This window comes from Dendrobium catenatum, unplaced genomic scaffold (assembly GCF_001605985.2).
Source record: "Dendrobium catenatum unplaced genomic scaffold, ASM160598v2 fragScaff_scaffold_636, whole genome shotgun sequence".
Lineage (NCBI taxonomy): Eukaryota > Viridiplantae > Streptophyta > Magnoliopsida > Asparagales > Orchidaceae > Dendrobium > Dendrobium catenatum.
The window spans coordinates 503,989-521,288 of record NW_021319098.1 but is presented as its reverse complement, the minus strand read 5'-3'; the positions used below and the strand labels follow the sequence as shown (position 1 = coordinate 521,288).

The 17,300-nt window shown below is 35.3% G+C and overlaps 1 protein-coding gene across 6 annotated transcripts in view; it reads left to right on the top strand.

Annotated features, from left to right (window-relative positions):
• The window catches only part of LOC110110326 (E3 ubiquitin-protein ligase UPL7), a 50,574-nt gene that overhangs the window by 11,471 nt on the left and 21,803 nt on the right, over nucleotides 1–17,300 (top strand). For all 6 annotated transcript variants that reach the window (XM_020841739.2, XM_028695438.1, XM_028695437.1 and 3 more), the window contains 4 exons: nucleotides 4,289–4,567; nucleotides 4,642–4,894; nucleotides 9,616–9,786; nucleotides 9,868–9,960. In XM_020841739.2, coding sequence (XP_020697398.1) covers nucleotides 4,289–4,567; nucleotides 4,642–4,894; nucleotides 9,616–9,786; nucleotides 9,868–9,960 — 796 coding nt within the window. The remainder of the gene's footprint in view (nucleotides 1–4,288; nucleotides 4,568–4,641; nucleotides 4,895–9,615; nucleotides 9,787–9,867; nucleotides 9,961–17,300) is intronic.

The following is a 17,300-nucleotide window of genomic DNA, read 5'->3' as shown; positions in this document are numbered from 1 at the left end:
ATCAATTAATTTGGAACATGAGGAGTAATTAGATCAATTCCTATTTGGTGAACGGTGCTTGGGTAACTTTATTGGAGAGGATGGATGATCTAAATATCAAATTGACCTCGGAGCATAAATTTTGATTTCAATTTGCTGATGTGCATTTGCTTATGATAACCTTGCTTGATCTTTATTCTTCTTCTTCTTCTTTCAAAGTGCCTTAAAAATTGATTGCCTTTGTGAGATAGGTTGTCATTTAGGAGAGGTAAAGAGATTCGACTGCCTTGGGAGGTGTGTTAGCGGAGGGAGGAATTGGGGATACCAATTTCCGATTGGCAAAAGAATCCTAAGAAATATCAATGGAGAGAGGAAAGTCTCATGAGGAAGCTTACTCGTGGAGGGATAAATCAGGGAAGAGATAGAATGAAATGAAAAGAGATAAAAGAGATAAAGAATAGAGGGGTAATATCTCAATTGCAATTCACAATTTAATTATAACCATTTAAACCCTTTTTTTAGAAATAAGGTTACAAGATAAATCCAAATTAAATTAAAAGTTAAACCTAAGTACTAAAGTTTTATAATATAATCCCAATAATTAAGTGAAATCATTGAAAGAAATACTAAACAAATTCATAATACTAAAATATTCTAGAATTACTTTTTAAACATATATTGTGTAATTTCGAAGGCCATACAATAACTATGTACGATCTTGTATTTCATAAATTGACCACTCAATGAGGCGGAAGACGTTAATGCTGTTCTTGTTCGATCATTTGAAAAATCATGGTGCTAGTTTATAGATTAGTATGATTCAATACACTGCCATGTTTTTGAGGCAACATTATATACTCCATTCATTAAGACCATTTGAGCGCTATGATATGATGTTAGGCATTTGATTTGATCTTCATCATGAATAGTCATTGGTATATGTGTTGAAATTTGAATAAGAGCACACATAGATTGATGGGTATTTGGGTTTTTATTTTGTGGTTCTTGATGGGTTGCACTTAGTTCCTTGTTATTTTTTTATTTATTTCCAATTTTAGATGATTTAATTTTTTGTTATAAGAAGAAGGAAAAATTTGTTCTTTCCTCTATAAATAATGTCTCAACCCTATTATATTAGAGTATTAGGCCTTCTTGTGACAAGCCTTCAATGCCTTTGACTCTCTTTGTTTCTCATTGTTGCGATTCAACATTATTATGACTTATGTCTCTCGATGATGTAGCTTGCCTTTACTGCCTTCAACATAGACACTCATTCTTTTGACTATTCATTATAATTCGCTTCATAGACTTGGCTAGATCTTTGTTCTATTGTAGTCTTCTTTCTGCAATAATCTATGTTGCACCGATACGGATACGGCGACACGGATATTACACGATACGGATACGGGACACGACAATTCTTAAAAATACAGGATACGGATACGACGCAGATACATCATTATAATATATTAATCATACATTAAAAATAACAAATTAATCAAAGCATAATATTTGAAAAGACAAAAAAAAGAGAAAGCAACAACATTTGTAGCATTGTATCTTATAATATTAAAATAAAAGTAAGCATTAAATATTTAAATGTCTAGTACAATAACAAAAACAAAAACATAAATTGTCCTGCAGATGGAGTTTTTAATTAAAAGTAAGAATGATCGACACAATTAATCCACATGAATTTGAAACATGAAATTTTTTAATAAAAAGTATAGATATGTTGCGCCTATGCCGGGGGTCCAAGGGGGCGTTGCCCCCTGGCGGGGTTCGACCTGCCCGGTCAGGTCGCGGGGATAAGGGGCAGCGCCCCTGCGGGTGTTTCCAGGGGCAGCGCCCCCGGAACAAATTTTATTGTAAGAGTTGCTTTAAAGTTTTCTCTACCTTCTCGGAACTGCTTGGTACCATTCGATACCCCTCTGTACCGAGTGGTACCGAGCAGTACCGAGCGGTACCGAGCGGTACCGAGTGGTACCGAGCAGTACCGAGCGGTATCCGAGTGATACCGAGTTTCGGTACCGAGCAGTACTGAGTTCTAGTATCGCTCGGTACCGAGCAGTACCGAGCGGTATCGAGTACCGAGCAGTACTGAGTTCTAGTATCGCTCGGTACTGAGCGGTACTGAACAGTACCGAGCAATACTGAGTACTGAGCAGTACCGAGTACCAAGTGATACGCATGTCCGATCAAATTTAAATAATATTTTAATCGGACACGGCAAAGCCGTATCCGACACATATCCGTGCCGTATCAGAGGCGTATCCGTATCCGTATCCGACACGTGTCCGATACAGCATGCCTCATAAATAGGCGTATCCGTGCAACATAGGCAATAATTATTGACAACCTTTCTCTTTCCTTTGATTGAGTGCATTGCTTTCTCTTATATGAGCAAATACAACATAACTATCGAAAGATATCTCCAGTTAAGACAATGCATCTAGTTAAGAGACCCTTGTTCATCCTTCCATCATTGGCCCCAAACTAAATGGCCACAATTATTTCCAATGGCCCCAATTGTAATGATGTATATCTAGTAGAAGAGTAAAGATGATTGATTCAATGGAGTTACAACCTTGAAGACATAAGATCTAGACTTTAGACTTCAAAATCAAATGGTAACATCATGTCTCATTAATTCAACTACAAAAGAAATAAGAGAGTTATTATTTTTCTCTATGACATGAAATATGAAATTTGAAATGCAACCATAAAAAATTATTCTAGTTTTGAAAACACATCTATATTATTTCTATCAAAAGGACTCTTCAAGAACTTTAGTAGGTAGAATCCTTTATTACGTAGGAATACAATATCCTTTGACGCTATTGCCAACAACTTGATCTATTTGAAGTGCATGGGTGGGAGTGTCTTGAAGATGAAAGACTATACAATCAAATCATTGTGAACAAATGGTTGTTTAAACATGGATCTTTGATGGAATGTATGAGAAAGTTCTAGTAACAATGTCACTACACATTGTTCAAGAAGTTTTTTAAAGGTTCGCTTGGAGGATAGTTGCTAAAAATTGTTGATGGAACTCTCAATTTCCTCATCCATTGGAGAAGGGTGCTGCCTAGCTCTTTGTGGTCCCTAACGACAACTTTACGTCAACAAAAAACCCTTGAAGTTATGATTTTGGTGTGATTATTGCTGCAATTTGGTAACACCACATACACTTACTAGAAGATCCATGAAAGAGTGACGGGTTGGAAACTTGTGCAATTTCCTAATACAACATAAGTGGTTGACAAGTTCACTGCTGACTGATAGGACATATGTTTAATTTAAATTAGTATGTTTGGATCCTATGATGACCCTTAACAAATTAGCTATAAGAAAGAACTAGCAATATAAAACCATAGAGTGCATTGGGACATGCGAGTGCTAGTGCAAAAATTTGATGTAGGTGAGGTTATGACCTAACACCTCGGCAACAACTTCTAATATGCTAACCAACTTCCAAGATCTTTACATACAATGGCATTGGGATTGATATTTCTGAATTTGAAATTTTGGTAAGCTTTTGTAGTATTCCAAACTTCAAACTATCCATTTTTACTTTATTTCACGAACCTACTAATGATAACATGTATTCCTTTCTCTTTCCACCCCTTTTTGCAAATTAGCAATCAACGCCTTACTGCAAATTAGCAATCGATGCCTTACCGGATGGATTTAGTTGTTTTATTCTCGAAGCTAACTTGTATGCATGTATTTTGTCCACTAGTTGATGGTGAATATAACATTTTACATCATGGCTATTTCATAAAAATTGAGATCATTCTAAACTTATTACATAGGCTTTGCCTTAGATTCATAAAATGTAAGCTAGTCTTATTGCACTAATACTTTTTGAGTTTCTTTCATAATATTGCTAATTTTTTTTAGGAGATTCATAATATTGCTACTTGGTGGTTTAGTCTTCAATTTCTTGTAATTAGGTGCATAATTAGAGATTTGAGCTAGCTTTTTTAGTTGGCATATTTTGCCATTTCTGCAGCTGTGTCAAATATATTGTGGTTGTGTAGAGCAGTTACTAACTTGTAAAGAATGTCTAATTTTCTTAATTTTTGTAATGTGTATGGCTTTAAGTTAGTTGAACGGGTACTAATTTATTTACAAAGTTTATAGGGACCTCATTCGATATATAATTATGAGTTGCGTTAGTATATGCCAATGTTTTCAAAGGGCTTAGCTTAATGCGATATAACTTTGTTTACCTTTTACTCTAATGTGATGTGCATCTATTATTTTAATTTTTTCTTGATAGTTTAAACTATGAGAAATTTTGCAGGGTTCAAATGTTTAGGGAATTAGTTAAAATGGACAAAGTAGTTAGAAGAGCAGCTGGTGAGGTATCTGCTAGTGGTCTTAGCTCAGTTGAAATTGTTGTTCGACGGGATCACATTGTTGAGGATGGGTTTAGACAATTGAATTCTTTAGGGCCAAGACTGAAATCTGGAATCAGTGTGTCATTCATCAGTGAATGCGGTCTCCCTGAGGCCGGTCTTGATTATGGGGGTTTGTCGAAAGAATTCTTGACTGATTTATCCAAAGCGGCCTTTGACCCACTGTGAGTTCCCTGTAGTTGATATAAATTCTTATTTAAGCCGCTCGGTATATCATGTATAGTTTTCCTTCTCACAGGTTCGGGCTGTTTTCCCAGACCTCTACAGCTGATGGCAATCTAGTTCCTAACATATCTTCTAAATTATTAGACAATGGAATGGAGATGATAGAATTCCTTGGAAGAGTTGTTGGAAAAGCTCTTTATGATGGTATTTTACTGGACTACTCTTTCTCACTTGTCTTTGTACAGAAGCTCTTAGGGCAATACAGCTTTTTGGATGAGCTTTCAACTCTGGATTCTGAGCTCTACAGGAACCTTATGTATTTGAAGGTCATTTTCTCTGGTTTTCATATCTCTGAAATTTTGTTTGCTATGTACTATCTGCTTTATGCTTTGTGATAATCATTTGTCTACATGTACAAAGGTCTGCTGCTAGTTAGAGTACAATTTTTGGGAGCTAGTTAGAGTACAATTTTTGGGAGCTTATATAAATAAATGCTTATTTGTTAATTCTAGAGCTTACAGTTTCTCAGTAAGCCTACTTGTCATTTTTACAAATGTGTCATGGTTCTTATATTGTGATAAACATTTCCAATAACATGACTTGGATCATTATTTTCATCATCATTACCCTTATCCCAATTAATTGGGATTAGCTCTATGAATCTTCATTTCCTATTTGTTCTTATAGAGTGCTAGTTGATGTGATAAATCTATTCTTCACTAATTATTTTGAGCACTCGTCATCCATTTTAACTTAGGTCCACCTTTTTTCTTTTATGCTCTTTGAAAATAAGTTTATCAACCATCTAATATATTCATCTTCTACTCTTTTTTTATATGTTCAAGAAATTTACGCCTAATTTTAAACTATTTTATCTTCAATAGATGTCAATTCAGTCATATAATGATTCCTAATTTATCATCCTCAGTTTTTCACAAATTTGTATCAATATTTTAATTTTGATACGAGCAACTTAGCTATTAATTATTTTTTATTGTCCAAGACTCTCATCCATGAAGCATAATTGATCTAATTGTAATTTTATAAACTTTACGGTTAAGTCTCTTTGTCATTTTTTCATTGCATAAAATTCTAGGGGCACTTGTCCCTTTTAATCACCCGAGCTTAACTCTAGAAGTTGCATCCTCATTTCTATCCCCATTTTTTTATATAATAGATTTAAGATGCTTAGGCCTGTCATTGTTATTTATCACTTTATCTTCTATAATTATTGACTAATAATTGTTAATAATGCACATTAAAATTGCATTTTATGTATTCAATTTTTTGTTCCACTACCTTAAGTTTTCCATCTTTTTCCATCTTGCAAGCATTTTTTTTTTTTTTTTTTGTTTTTCACTTATTTCAATAAATGTCTTATTGATTAGTATCATATGCAGAAAGTGTACGCTTTGGCACACCTCCTTGAATATTCTTTATGAGCATATTTATAATCATTACAAAAAAAAAAAAAAGGACTCAATCTTGATTTTAGCTGTATTCCTATTATTATTGGAAACTATTTGTTCTCAAAAACTACTAATACAAGTTAGTGCTCCATCATACATCTTTAATAACTTCAACTCAGTTTGATACATACCTTTGTTGTTTAATGTGCTCCAAAATTTCCTTAATCAAATTGCTTGCTGGCTTATCCTAAGTTAAAGCAATAAGTTTCTTTGAATTAATACTTTTCACCATACTGCTCTTTATTCTTTATTCCGTTTAAAAAGATTCTATAGACGTGTTAAAATATACTAGTTGATTTTGGCCATGCTTCCATCTAAGTTGGTCTTTTTCGTAAACAAAACTTTGACCTATGAATAAAGATTTTCATTTTAATAAGATAAGAGATTACATTAAAAATATTTCTAAATTGCCAGGATAGGAGGAGATCTTGGGTCTTTGATTGTGTTTATCAGTAATGAAGATTACAAAGTCGTATTTATAGATGAAGATAATAAGATGGAACTAGTATTGTAAAAAATTGCCAACTTAGAATTATTTATCAATATTGTAATTTAGGGAATTTTGTTTAATGGTGGTCAATAGGATGGAAAGGTTGTTATAAGAATTTATTAAGTCAAGTAGGATGGAAATGCCACAATTAAGAAATTATTAATTGGAAATTTTAGGGAGGATAGTTTTGCACAAGAGTAAAATAAATGTTACATTTATTTTATTGATTTAGAGAAAGCATATGATAAAGTTCAAACAGAGAGTTCTTGTATGCATGAGCCATAGATGGAAATATTATCAGTAGAATTCAAGTTGGATAGTTAAAGTGGAAGAATGCATCGGATTTGTTATGTGATAGAAAAGTCACCCTCAAACTTAAGGGAAAATTCTATAAGATAGTGGTGAGACCTGCAATGCTTTATGGTGCAAAATGTTGGCCATTAAAAGAGAAGCATAATACTAAGTTAAGTGTTGCAGAGATGAGGATGCTCTGGTAGATGAGTGGATTTACCCTTAGAGATAAGATACGAAATGAGCATATATGTGAAAAGGTTGGAGAAGCTCCAATGGAAGATAAGATTAGAGAGAGTCACCTTAGATGATTTGGTCACATAAAACGACGACCTTTCGATGACCCGGTTAGGAAAGTAGAGGTATTAGATTTGACTTATATTAAGAAAGATAGAGGTAGACCTAAAAAGACTTGGTTAGAAAATATTAGAAATGATATTTTTTTATTAGATTTAAACGAGAAATTGACTTTTAATAGGACACAATGGAGAAAAATGATTCATGTAGCCGACCCCATGTAGTGGATTAATTATTTTGTGCGGACACCAGACGCCGTTCGGATGCAAATCAGAGCACGCCACACACTTCCTTGCTGTGTACCGTGGTTGTGTACCCGTTGTGTACTGGGTGACGTGACACGCTCTGATTTGCCTCCAGACATAGAGCTATGTCTGGTGTCCGCACACAATAATTTCTCCACGCTGTGGGACAAAGGCTTGATGTTGTTGTCGTTGTAGTAAAACAAAGGTAACATTGCTTCAAACTAACAATCTGTGTGAAAATTTTGCATAAATAGGAATTAATTAAATATAGTTGATTTTATTATTGAGATAAGTTTAAAAATGTTGATGGTGATCTTTTTTTTTTTATGGTGATCTTAATAGTGCAAAAATGGCTATTATTGGAATTAATTTTGGATTGTCTAATGAAGAGTTTGTTACTTTAATGTTTCATCGTTAGGTTTAACTATGTATCTTTTATTTATATTAGTCATTTGAGGTGTTTATAACTTTTATTATTATTAGCTTTTAGGTCAGTTATTTGATGCCTATCTTTTCAATAGTTCATTGTTCACTTATGTTGAGCACTACATGTTGATTTTACTTGAGTTTATGCATATCCTTACTCCGATCAATCAGATAAATTATGTTTGTTCTACTTCTTTTCCGTTCCATGCTTTTCATAAGGATTCTTTCTATATATCTTATTGCGCTGTCCTTTTACATGTTTAATTCAAGTAATTTTATTTTCTGCAACATCATCCTCACTAGGCTTTATTATACTTCTCTAGTACATATATTTCAAACTTTTCTATTTCCTTTACCATGTACTCTTAACATTTTCATCATCTCTAAGCTTTTTACTTGATTGTTATTTATTTTTTTGTTGCTCAAAATTTTGGTCCATGCTATATAGCTGGGCTTATTCCCATTTTAAAACTTTATTTTAAGTTTGCATGCGATTCTAAATAAATGTACTTATAAAAAGTTTTTATATTGAGCAACTTTGCAACTTTGATGCATTTTAAATGACATTAGTCTTAAGATGAAAATATTTTTGTGATCAGTGAAAGTTTTCACAATTGATGTAAATTTTAGAAGAGAATGGGCTAATGGTTGGTAAGGTAAATTTTGAGTAGTCATAATACTTAATTGTAGGGGATATTTAGTTAATATCCGTTTGTCTAGAGTGATAGAGGATTTTGCGGTATCTTAATATGATAAGTTTCTTTATTTGTGGCGGAAATATATGTTTCATCAAGTCACAGTCGGGTAGTTAAAAAGAGCAAATTCAAGTTATAGTTGTAATATAGATAATATTATGAAGATTTTGAAGTTTCTTTTTTTAAATAATAATAAATAGATGTCTATTTGAGATTTTACCATATGAAATAAACTTGATTGGTTGGTCATGTACAATAGAAAGTAGAATATACAATATCGAGGTGGGAGAGAAAAGTACTTTGTAAGGGATGGGAAGAAACCAATTAGTTCGATGAAGCTAATGATGATGATTGCTATCTACAGATGCTCTGTCAAAGGTTTGATAGACATCATTGCTCTTTGAATATGGTCTCATTCTTTTCATTGACTGTTGTGCAAGAAGTTAATTAGGTGGAATGCAACTTCACTTAACAGAATTACGATGGTCCAGTTTTACACCCTTATCAAACTTGTAAAATACAGAAAATGCCATTCTATGAGGCCTATGGTACCCTAATGTTCTAGATCTCCTTACAATAAAGTGTTCCAAGGATTAATAATGCTTAATCTAAATTGTTGGGATAGGCTAATGTGAGTAGGGTAATGATAATAGTTTTATCCCGTTGGTGGCCTCTTACAGTTTTTGCATTTTTGAACTGGTCTTCTGCGTATTTTTGGAACAGCATGATTTATTTTTCTCATTCTTGGCACAAATATGTCATCATGTAAGATATCCTTGCTTCTTTATTGTCATATGGTAATCTGTCAAATTTTTTCTTAGGACTGAGGTAAGATTTATGGTATTTTAAATTTCAAGCCAAAGTTGATTATATTCCAAAATTTAGTTTTCACCATCATTAGCCTTTATTTGATGCATTCTACAAAGAAATTGCTGGGTTAGAAACTTTCGTGTTCCGTCTGATTATGACTTCCATTGTTTCATGAGCTTCCACTTCTTTTATGTCGTGCAAGTTGTAAATTCTCAAAGATGATCTTTAGGCTTATAATATATTCAATTTGCAAATCATGATTGAATTGATTCTGTTAATTTCTGTAACTGCTCTGTGGATGTGCAAAATGCATTTTGTCAACAGCACTATGATGGTGATGTGGAGGACTTGTCATTAGATTTTACAGTGACTGAAGAGGTTTGTGGAAAGAGGATAGTCAGAGAACTTAGACCCGGTGGTAGAAATGTGGCAGTCACAAATGAGAACAAGCTACAATATATCCATGCGATTGCTGATTATAAGCTTAATTGGCAAGTATGTCATGCAATACATTATTTCATTTGAGTATTTTCTTTGTCTAATATATATTTATATCATCTGCTCACTGATTTTCAGATGCTTCCACCGGCAAATGCATTTTATAGTGGGCTTACTGATCTCATAGCTCCTTTGTGGTTGAGATTATTTAGTGCGAATGAGTTTAATCAGGTAATTTTTCTAAATGTAACAACGTGAATGGGCCATGTCAGTCTCTTGTTAAAACTTGCAACATATGTTTCACTTTTTTTGTGCCTTTACCAACTCCAATAACATTATTATTTAAATTTCATTAAAATTTATGTTGAGATAAAAAATATAGCTTTTTTAAAAATAAAAGTAGTGCCTTATTACATAGCATTTTTTTCCAAATAAAAAAATAAATCAAAAGCAAAATAAACGGAAAATTTAGAATTTTTTATTTGAAAAAAAGGCTTTCTATTATGAAAGGTACCGGAAGTGCTTCCAATTAATGTCATGACTAGTTTTGTTTCTTGTTCACTTATTAAGTTCTTCCTAACCTTTAATTTTGTTGCTGTATTACAAGTTTTTTACCAAGCGTGACCATGCTTCATAGGAAACATAAGGAGAAGATAGGCCGTGTTGCTTGGACAAAAAGAAGGTTGGGAATGTTGAAGGGAGGGCTTCTTGTATGGAAAGAGCGAGGAGGGAGGGAACGAAGCAGGGAACATATTGGAATTGCATGGTTAATAATTATTTGAATAAATTCTATAGTTTAAAATGGTTTGAAATGATTGGAGAGAGTAATTTGTAACATTATTCTACAAGGGAGATGTGTTTTGTGGTTAATAATTAATGCAATCAAAAATTTGGGGAGGGACCTAAAATTTTTATCACAAAAACACAATCAACTTCCTATATAAAAGAAGACACAAAATGCTCAAAAAGAAGAGATAACTTAGAAATTTTAGAATAAACTCTTACATTTCATATAAACGATCACTTTTATAAATAAAGACTTACAACTCTTAAAATTAAACGACTTACAAACAAAGACTCTAACAAGACACCCTAAACTTGTTTACTTTGAGAAGATGGATACAGGTGAGGTGGTCACTTGCGGAGAGACGAAAGAGATTAGAAGCCGAGAAGAAGGGTGGAAAGAGCTCGCAAGATTTCCTAGAGGAGAAGAGAAGAAAAAGTGGACAAAGCTCGCAAGCTTTTCCAACAAAACCCTCAGGTTTACATTTCCAAAAATCATTCACATAACATGTTCCTAACAACCCAAAACATCTACTATTTATAGACATGAGAGGGGAATATAAATAGCCACAAAACATTAATTTAAAAGCTAATTAAATAGGGAATATGAAAAGCCAACAGTCAATTCAAGGAAACAAAGCATCAAGCCACGGAAAAGCCCCCATACACTCACGGGAAACAATCCAGCCAGGAACCGAAGAGGCAGCCGCAAGAACCAAGGAGGCCCGCATGGAACCGAAGCACCAAGGCACGAGAAAGGCCACCCAGCACGGAAAACCAGCAGCCAACCGTGGGAACTAAGGAGCCAAGGCACGGGAACCAAGGAACCAACCACGGGAACCAAAGGGACAACAAATGGGAGAATGAACCTCAATTTATGAGCTAAAAAGGCTCTCTACTAGACCTTAATGAGCTGATATCTAGTAGAGGAAAGCATTTATGAGCTTGAAACATAAGAAGAGGCTCATTAATGAGCTGATTCAAGTAGAACTTACAAAATTTTCAACTCAACTTGTTTTGATCCATTCCTTGCTTACATCAGACTCCCCTTATTGAGAACTCATCTCCCGATGAGTTGGCTTTTGCTTTCTTCGGAGGAGGCAAGGACGGTGCATCCAGCTATTGAATTTTTTTGCTTCAAATTTTTTTGCACTTGAGTGTAGCTGCTCTTGAATCTTCAAAAAGCTTGATCTGAATCGGGTCAAAAGAACTTTCTTGTGGCGAGGTCCATTGGATTACTTTCTTGCTTGCTTTCCAACTTGACTTAGAAAGACACAAGACATAAGACAAAAACCTAGGAAGACATAAAACAAGACTCACGCACAACTATCATGACACACCAAGACTCACTAGAACTCACAAACAAAACTTACATGACATCAAGTTACACAAGATTTACAAGACTCACAAGACTCACAAGACTTACTTGACATACAGACTCATAAACTTAGGACTTCCTAACTTGCTCTGATACCAAATTAATGCAATCAAAAATTTTGCGAGGGAACCAAATTTTTGATCACAAAAACACAATCAACTTCCTATATAAAAGAAGACACAAAATGCTAAAAAAGAAGAGATAACTTAGAAATTTTAGAACAAACTCTTACATTTCATATAAACGAACACTTTTATAAATAAAGACTTACAACTCTTAAAATTAAACGACTTACAAACAAAGACTCTAACAAGACACCCTAAACTTGTTTACTTTGAGAAGATGGATACAGGTGAGGTGGTCACTTGCGGAGAGACGAAAGAGATTAGAAGCCGAGAAGAAGGGTGGAAAGAGCTCGCAAGATTTCCTAGAGGAGAAGAGAAGAAGAAGTGGATAAAGCTCGCAAGCTTTTCCAACAAAACCGTGAGGTTTACATTTCCAAAAATCATTCACATAACATGTTCCCAACAACCCAAAACATCTACTATTTATAGACATGAGAGGGGAATACAAATAGCCACAAAACATTAATTTAAAAGCTAATTAAATAGGGAATATGAAAAGCCAACAGTCAATTCAAGGAAACAAAGCATCAAGCCACGGAAAAGCCCCCATACACTCACGGGAAACAATCCAGCCAGGAACCGAAGAGGCAGCCGCAAGAACCAAGGAGGCCCGCATGGAACCGAAGCACCAAGGCACGAGAAAGGCCACCCAGCACGGAAAACCAGCAGCCAACCGTGGGAACTAAGGAGCCAAGGCACGGGAACCAAGGAACCAACCACGGGAACCAAAGGGACAACAAATGGGAGAATGAACCTCAATTTATGAGCTAAAAAGGCTCTCTACTAGACCTTAATGAGCTGATATCTAGTAGAGGAAAGCATTTATGAGCTTGAAACATAAGAAGAGGCTCATTAATGAGCTGATTCAAGTAGAACTTATAAAATTTTCAACTCAACTTGTTTTGATCCATTCCTTGCCTACATCAACAATATATATATATATATATATATATATGAAATTCTACAAAATTGTATCAACTGATTGGATTAGAAAGACTTTGATACCACTATTACCACAAGGGGATGTTGAGAATCGTTGTAATTATAGGGGAATCAATTATGGGTGAGAGTAATGGATCAAAGCCTGAGATAAATCACGTTAATGAAGGAAAATTAATTTGGATTTGTGCTAGAAAGATCTAATTTGGAGGTACCTTTTTGTTTTGTTGTAGTTATTATAAAAGTAGTGAGAGCAAAGAAATGGTCTTGATGTGATTTTTTTTTTCTAAAACTTGTATGATTGAGTTTCATAATAAATTGATTTGGCATGCATTACATATCTCCCAAAGGTGTGCTGAACTAGTCAAAGATCTATCTTGTAGACAAATTATCAACATTAGACATATTCATGGAGTAACCAAAGAGTTCTCAATCAAATATGAATACCAAAGATTAGCGTTTTTTACCTCAATTGGTATTAATGGGAGAATTACTTTTGAGCAGTGGAGGCTAGACGGGAGGATGTTTCTTCTTCTATTTAGGTTCCTTAGGTCGACAAGATTTTAAAAAGACTCCAAGTTATAAATCAGCCAGGCTTTTCTAGGTTTCCATTGCATTAACTTTTATGTAGAGAGGGAAATAATCTAGACTTCATTCTATATGTCCAAGGCTTTATATAATTGACATGATAAATGATTTATGCATTAATAAGTGGTTTGCAGGATATTCCAATTTTTTGGCCATATTAGAAGGGATGTAATTGTGCCGGGCTAAGCATATCATGGATTCACTAATAGTATCAGAACTTGTATAAGAAACATTATGCGGTCAACAAGTAGATAAAAAGAGAAATAGAGATTGGATCAACATGTAGATTCACTAATAGTAGTTTAGTTAATCCTAAAAAAATTGAAAGCTAAAAAATAAACATAAATATTTACTTGTATAAGAAACATTATGTGGTCAACAAGTTGCCCCAAGTTCTTGAATCATAGTTCCTATTTGTCCCAATCTCCTTCGAGTATCTTGCCCTATTGGGCTAACAGGACATACTCATAGATCGCTTGGCATTCACATAAGTCACCGCCTCGGTATGCCCTTGCTTAAGCATGAGACCTAAAATAGCAGAACTTGAAAGTGTGGAAAAGGAGATGGAGTTGGTACACACGTGACGTCTAGGGATGCTGCGCGGGTCAATAAATTTGAACCCAATCCTTCTAAGCATGTATGAGTCGACATGATGTAGAACAAAGATGTGAAGATAAGTTACTTAATGAAATTTGCCCACTTAACATTTCAAGAACAATTTTAAATAAAACTTATGCCGATTTAAATGCTAAGATAAATAATAAGGCGATAAAACAAGCTTAGGCTAAATCACATGCATTGGAGTTAAGACTGTAAAACAACCAATTAATCTAACGTTGCATGCATGAGTGGTTTTCAACAATAAATCTCAATGCTAACAATAAGATTAGTCACTATGTTAGAGTTTGCTCAATCAACTCTCTAATTCTAAAGCTTTAGCGAAGAGTAATTAACAAGCTTCTTATGAATCGATTAAGCCACATAGTAGGATAACTAGGAAGATAAGAGATTAAGGAAAGAATTTACCATTATCAGACCTTAGGCGGTAGTCGAAAGCTTCAAATCAGCACCCTCCTTAGTCTTTGAAGTTAGGACAGCAATTTGGCCTTCCTGGGTCAGCAATTCTGTAAGGTAGAAGGGCAGGATTCTCAGGGAAAGAGGCTCCAAACTTCTGGATAGCAACTAGAGAGGTGTAAACAGCAGCACGTGAAGTTTTGAACGGCAGTTTGGCACTTGAGAGGCGCCAGATAGCAGCTCGAACAACATTCAGAAGGCTCCAGCAGAGCTTACTAAATCAGAGGGGTCTGGGACAACAAAATAAGCCTCTCGGGAATGCCAGACAGTAAGGGAAACCTGCTGTATTTCTTGGACAACTGCGGATAAGCTGGGACAACACTTAGAAGTTCACGAGAGGAGGAAAACTGAGAAGTGAGGGGCTTGGAGGTGGCGGCTAGGGCTGAGGGGATTAAGGGATTGATTGGGGAGTGGTAATGGAAGGCAATTAATGGGTGTTAATTAATTTTGGGAGAGAAAAGTTTCAATCCAAATCTGAAAATAATTTCAGATTTTGAATAGAATAGGAGGGAACTAATTTAAAATTTGAATTCAAATTAATTAGAGATAGGGTGCTTTAAATGGGAATTAATGGGGAGCCCATTAATGGTGGCCGGCGACATTGAGAGGGAGGAGTTTGGATTAATTTGAATTTAATTTCAGTTCAAGTGAATTTGGAGTGAAACGTTGAAATTAAATTCAAATTTCAAATAGAGTTTAAATGAGAATTTAATGGTGGGAAAACCAATCAAGGGGAGGTGAGACCGGCGGCACCATGAAGGGATGAGGGGTATGGGGAAGATTACTAAGTTTCCAAGTTAGATGTGCTAGGTAAGAAAGAGAAAAATCAACCCTCTTTAATTTAAAATTAAATCAGATTTAAAATTAAAAATCTTCCTTAATTGGAGCTTGGCAAATTAGGCAAGTTTTTGAAATTCAAATTTGAATTTCAAATGATGGAAAACCTTCATTTCTTGCTTGACTCAATCTAGGAAGCCATGATGATGCTTGGATTCATCATGATGGTAGGGAGTTATGTGAGGGGTGGCGACAAAGGGAAATGGCGTGGAGTTGGGGTCGGGTTGGAGGAGATGGGATTGGATGGTGGTTCGGCTTGGGGTGGTGGAGCTAGGGGAGGACTCGGGTGGATGAGGTTAAACAACCGGCGGCGGGGAGGAAGGAAGGGGTGGCAGATGTATTGGGGGAGAAAGAAGATGAAAGAAAAAATACAAATAAGATAAAAGTAAATTAACAAACTCACAAAGAGATCGTAAAACACCGAACCTTGGACTCATCCAAAGATTGACGGGTATTGCTTTCACCCATCTAGGGTCTCTCCTCTCATGAACTCACTTAGAGATCAAGCAAAGAAAAATAAGATTTCATTTCAATATTCATCATCATTATAATGCATGAGGCCTCCTTTAAATAGGCCAAGATAAGACAAAGCTAGAAAGACACAAATGCCCTCAGGGCTATACAAGCGACTCAATACCCACAGAGGCAAACTAGGAAAATAAAATACGAGAATAAATAAAATACAAAATAAATCAGAAATAAAGGCTCTGGATCGTAGCCGTTAATCTGCGTCTCCGATGATGGTACACGTGGAGAAATTTGATGTCCTCATCACGACAAGGTTCAATAAATAATCATAAAATACCACTAAACACCTGCATGAGCCCCAACGAGCGTGTTATTGGTACACACGTGATGTCTAGGGATGCTGAGCGGATCAATAAGTGAATTAAAGATCGAACCCGATCCTTCTATGCAAGTAGATAGAAGTTGACACGGCTCGAACTATTAAATAAGTATACGATCGCAAGTTCGACCGGGATATTTATTTTATACATTCATATTAGGCATTCAAGGCCTACAACAATGAGAATTCACTAATAAATGCACAAAGTCTATAACGAACCATATCTTCTATCAATAGCTCGATAAAGTCGACAAGGTTCAGTCTATAAATGAAAATGCTCCCAAATACCCTGATGATGGCCGTGTTGAACGAATATCTCAACCGGAGGGGTTCATAAACATTTTCAAGTGCCTCCCAAATTTCCAAATTCCCATAAAAACCTCAAAAATCCAAAAAATCTCAAAATCCCAAAAATATTTAAAATTGAAATCCAACTATCAAATAACTTAAAGCAAAATCCATCTACCATCCGCAACAGTTTATTGAGGTGGACAAATTAGAAAACTACTTCAGCTCACATAGAGCTAATGCATAGTCGAAAATATCACTAGGATCAATTCTCAAACAATCTCTTGCCAGTAAGGACGTGGTACGTGTTCTCTGACCGGCAGTTTTGCTGCCAAATGACACCGCAGATAAGCGGTTGTGACCTGGGGCCCTCTGAAACGAGTGGTTTTGTCGCCAAATGACACCACGAAATACCGGTTATGACCAGAGCCAATACGCTCCTTAGTGGCATCAAATCCTTGAGATATGAATCAATAGGATATAATCGATAAGGTATAAAGCCCTCTGTTAGCTAAGGTGGATTCAAATTTGTCCCCTTAGACAAATATTCACCCCAGGTCTACAAGGTACCCTTGGACGAAGCAACCCATGGCTGCCAACAAGGATCCTTTTGTCAGGTTGGGTCGACTACCTCCTCTGAATAAGTAGACCAGGGACCACGATGGCTCGGGACGACGAAACCATGGGATCTTGATCGGGTCCATCATCCATT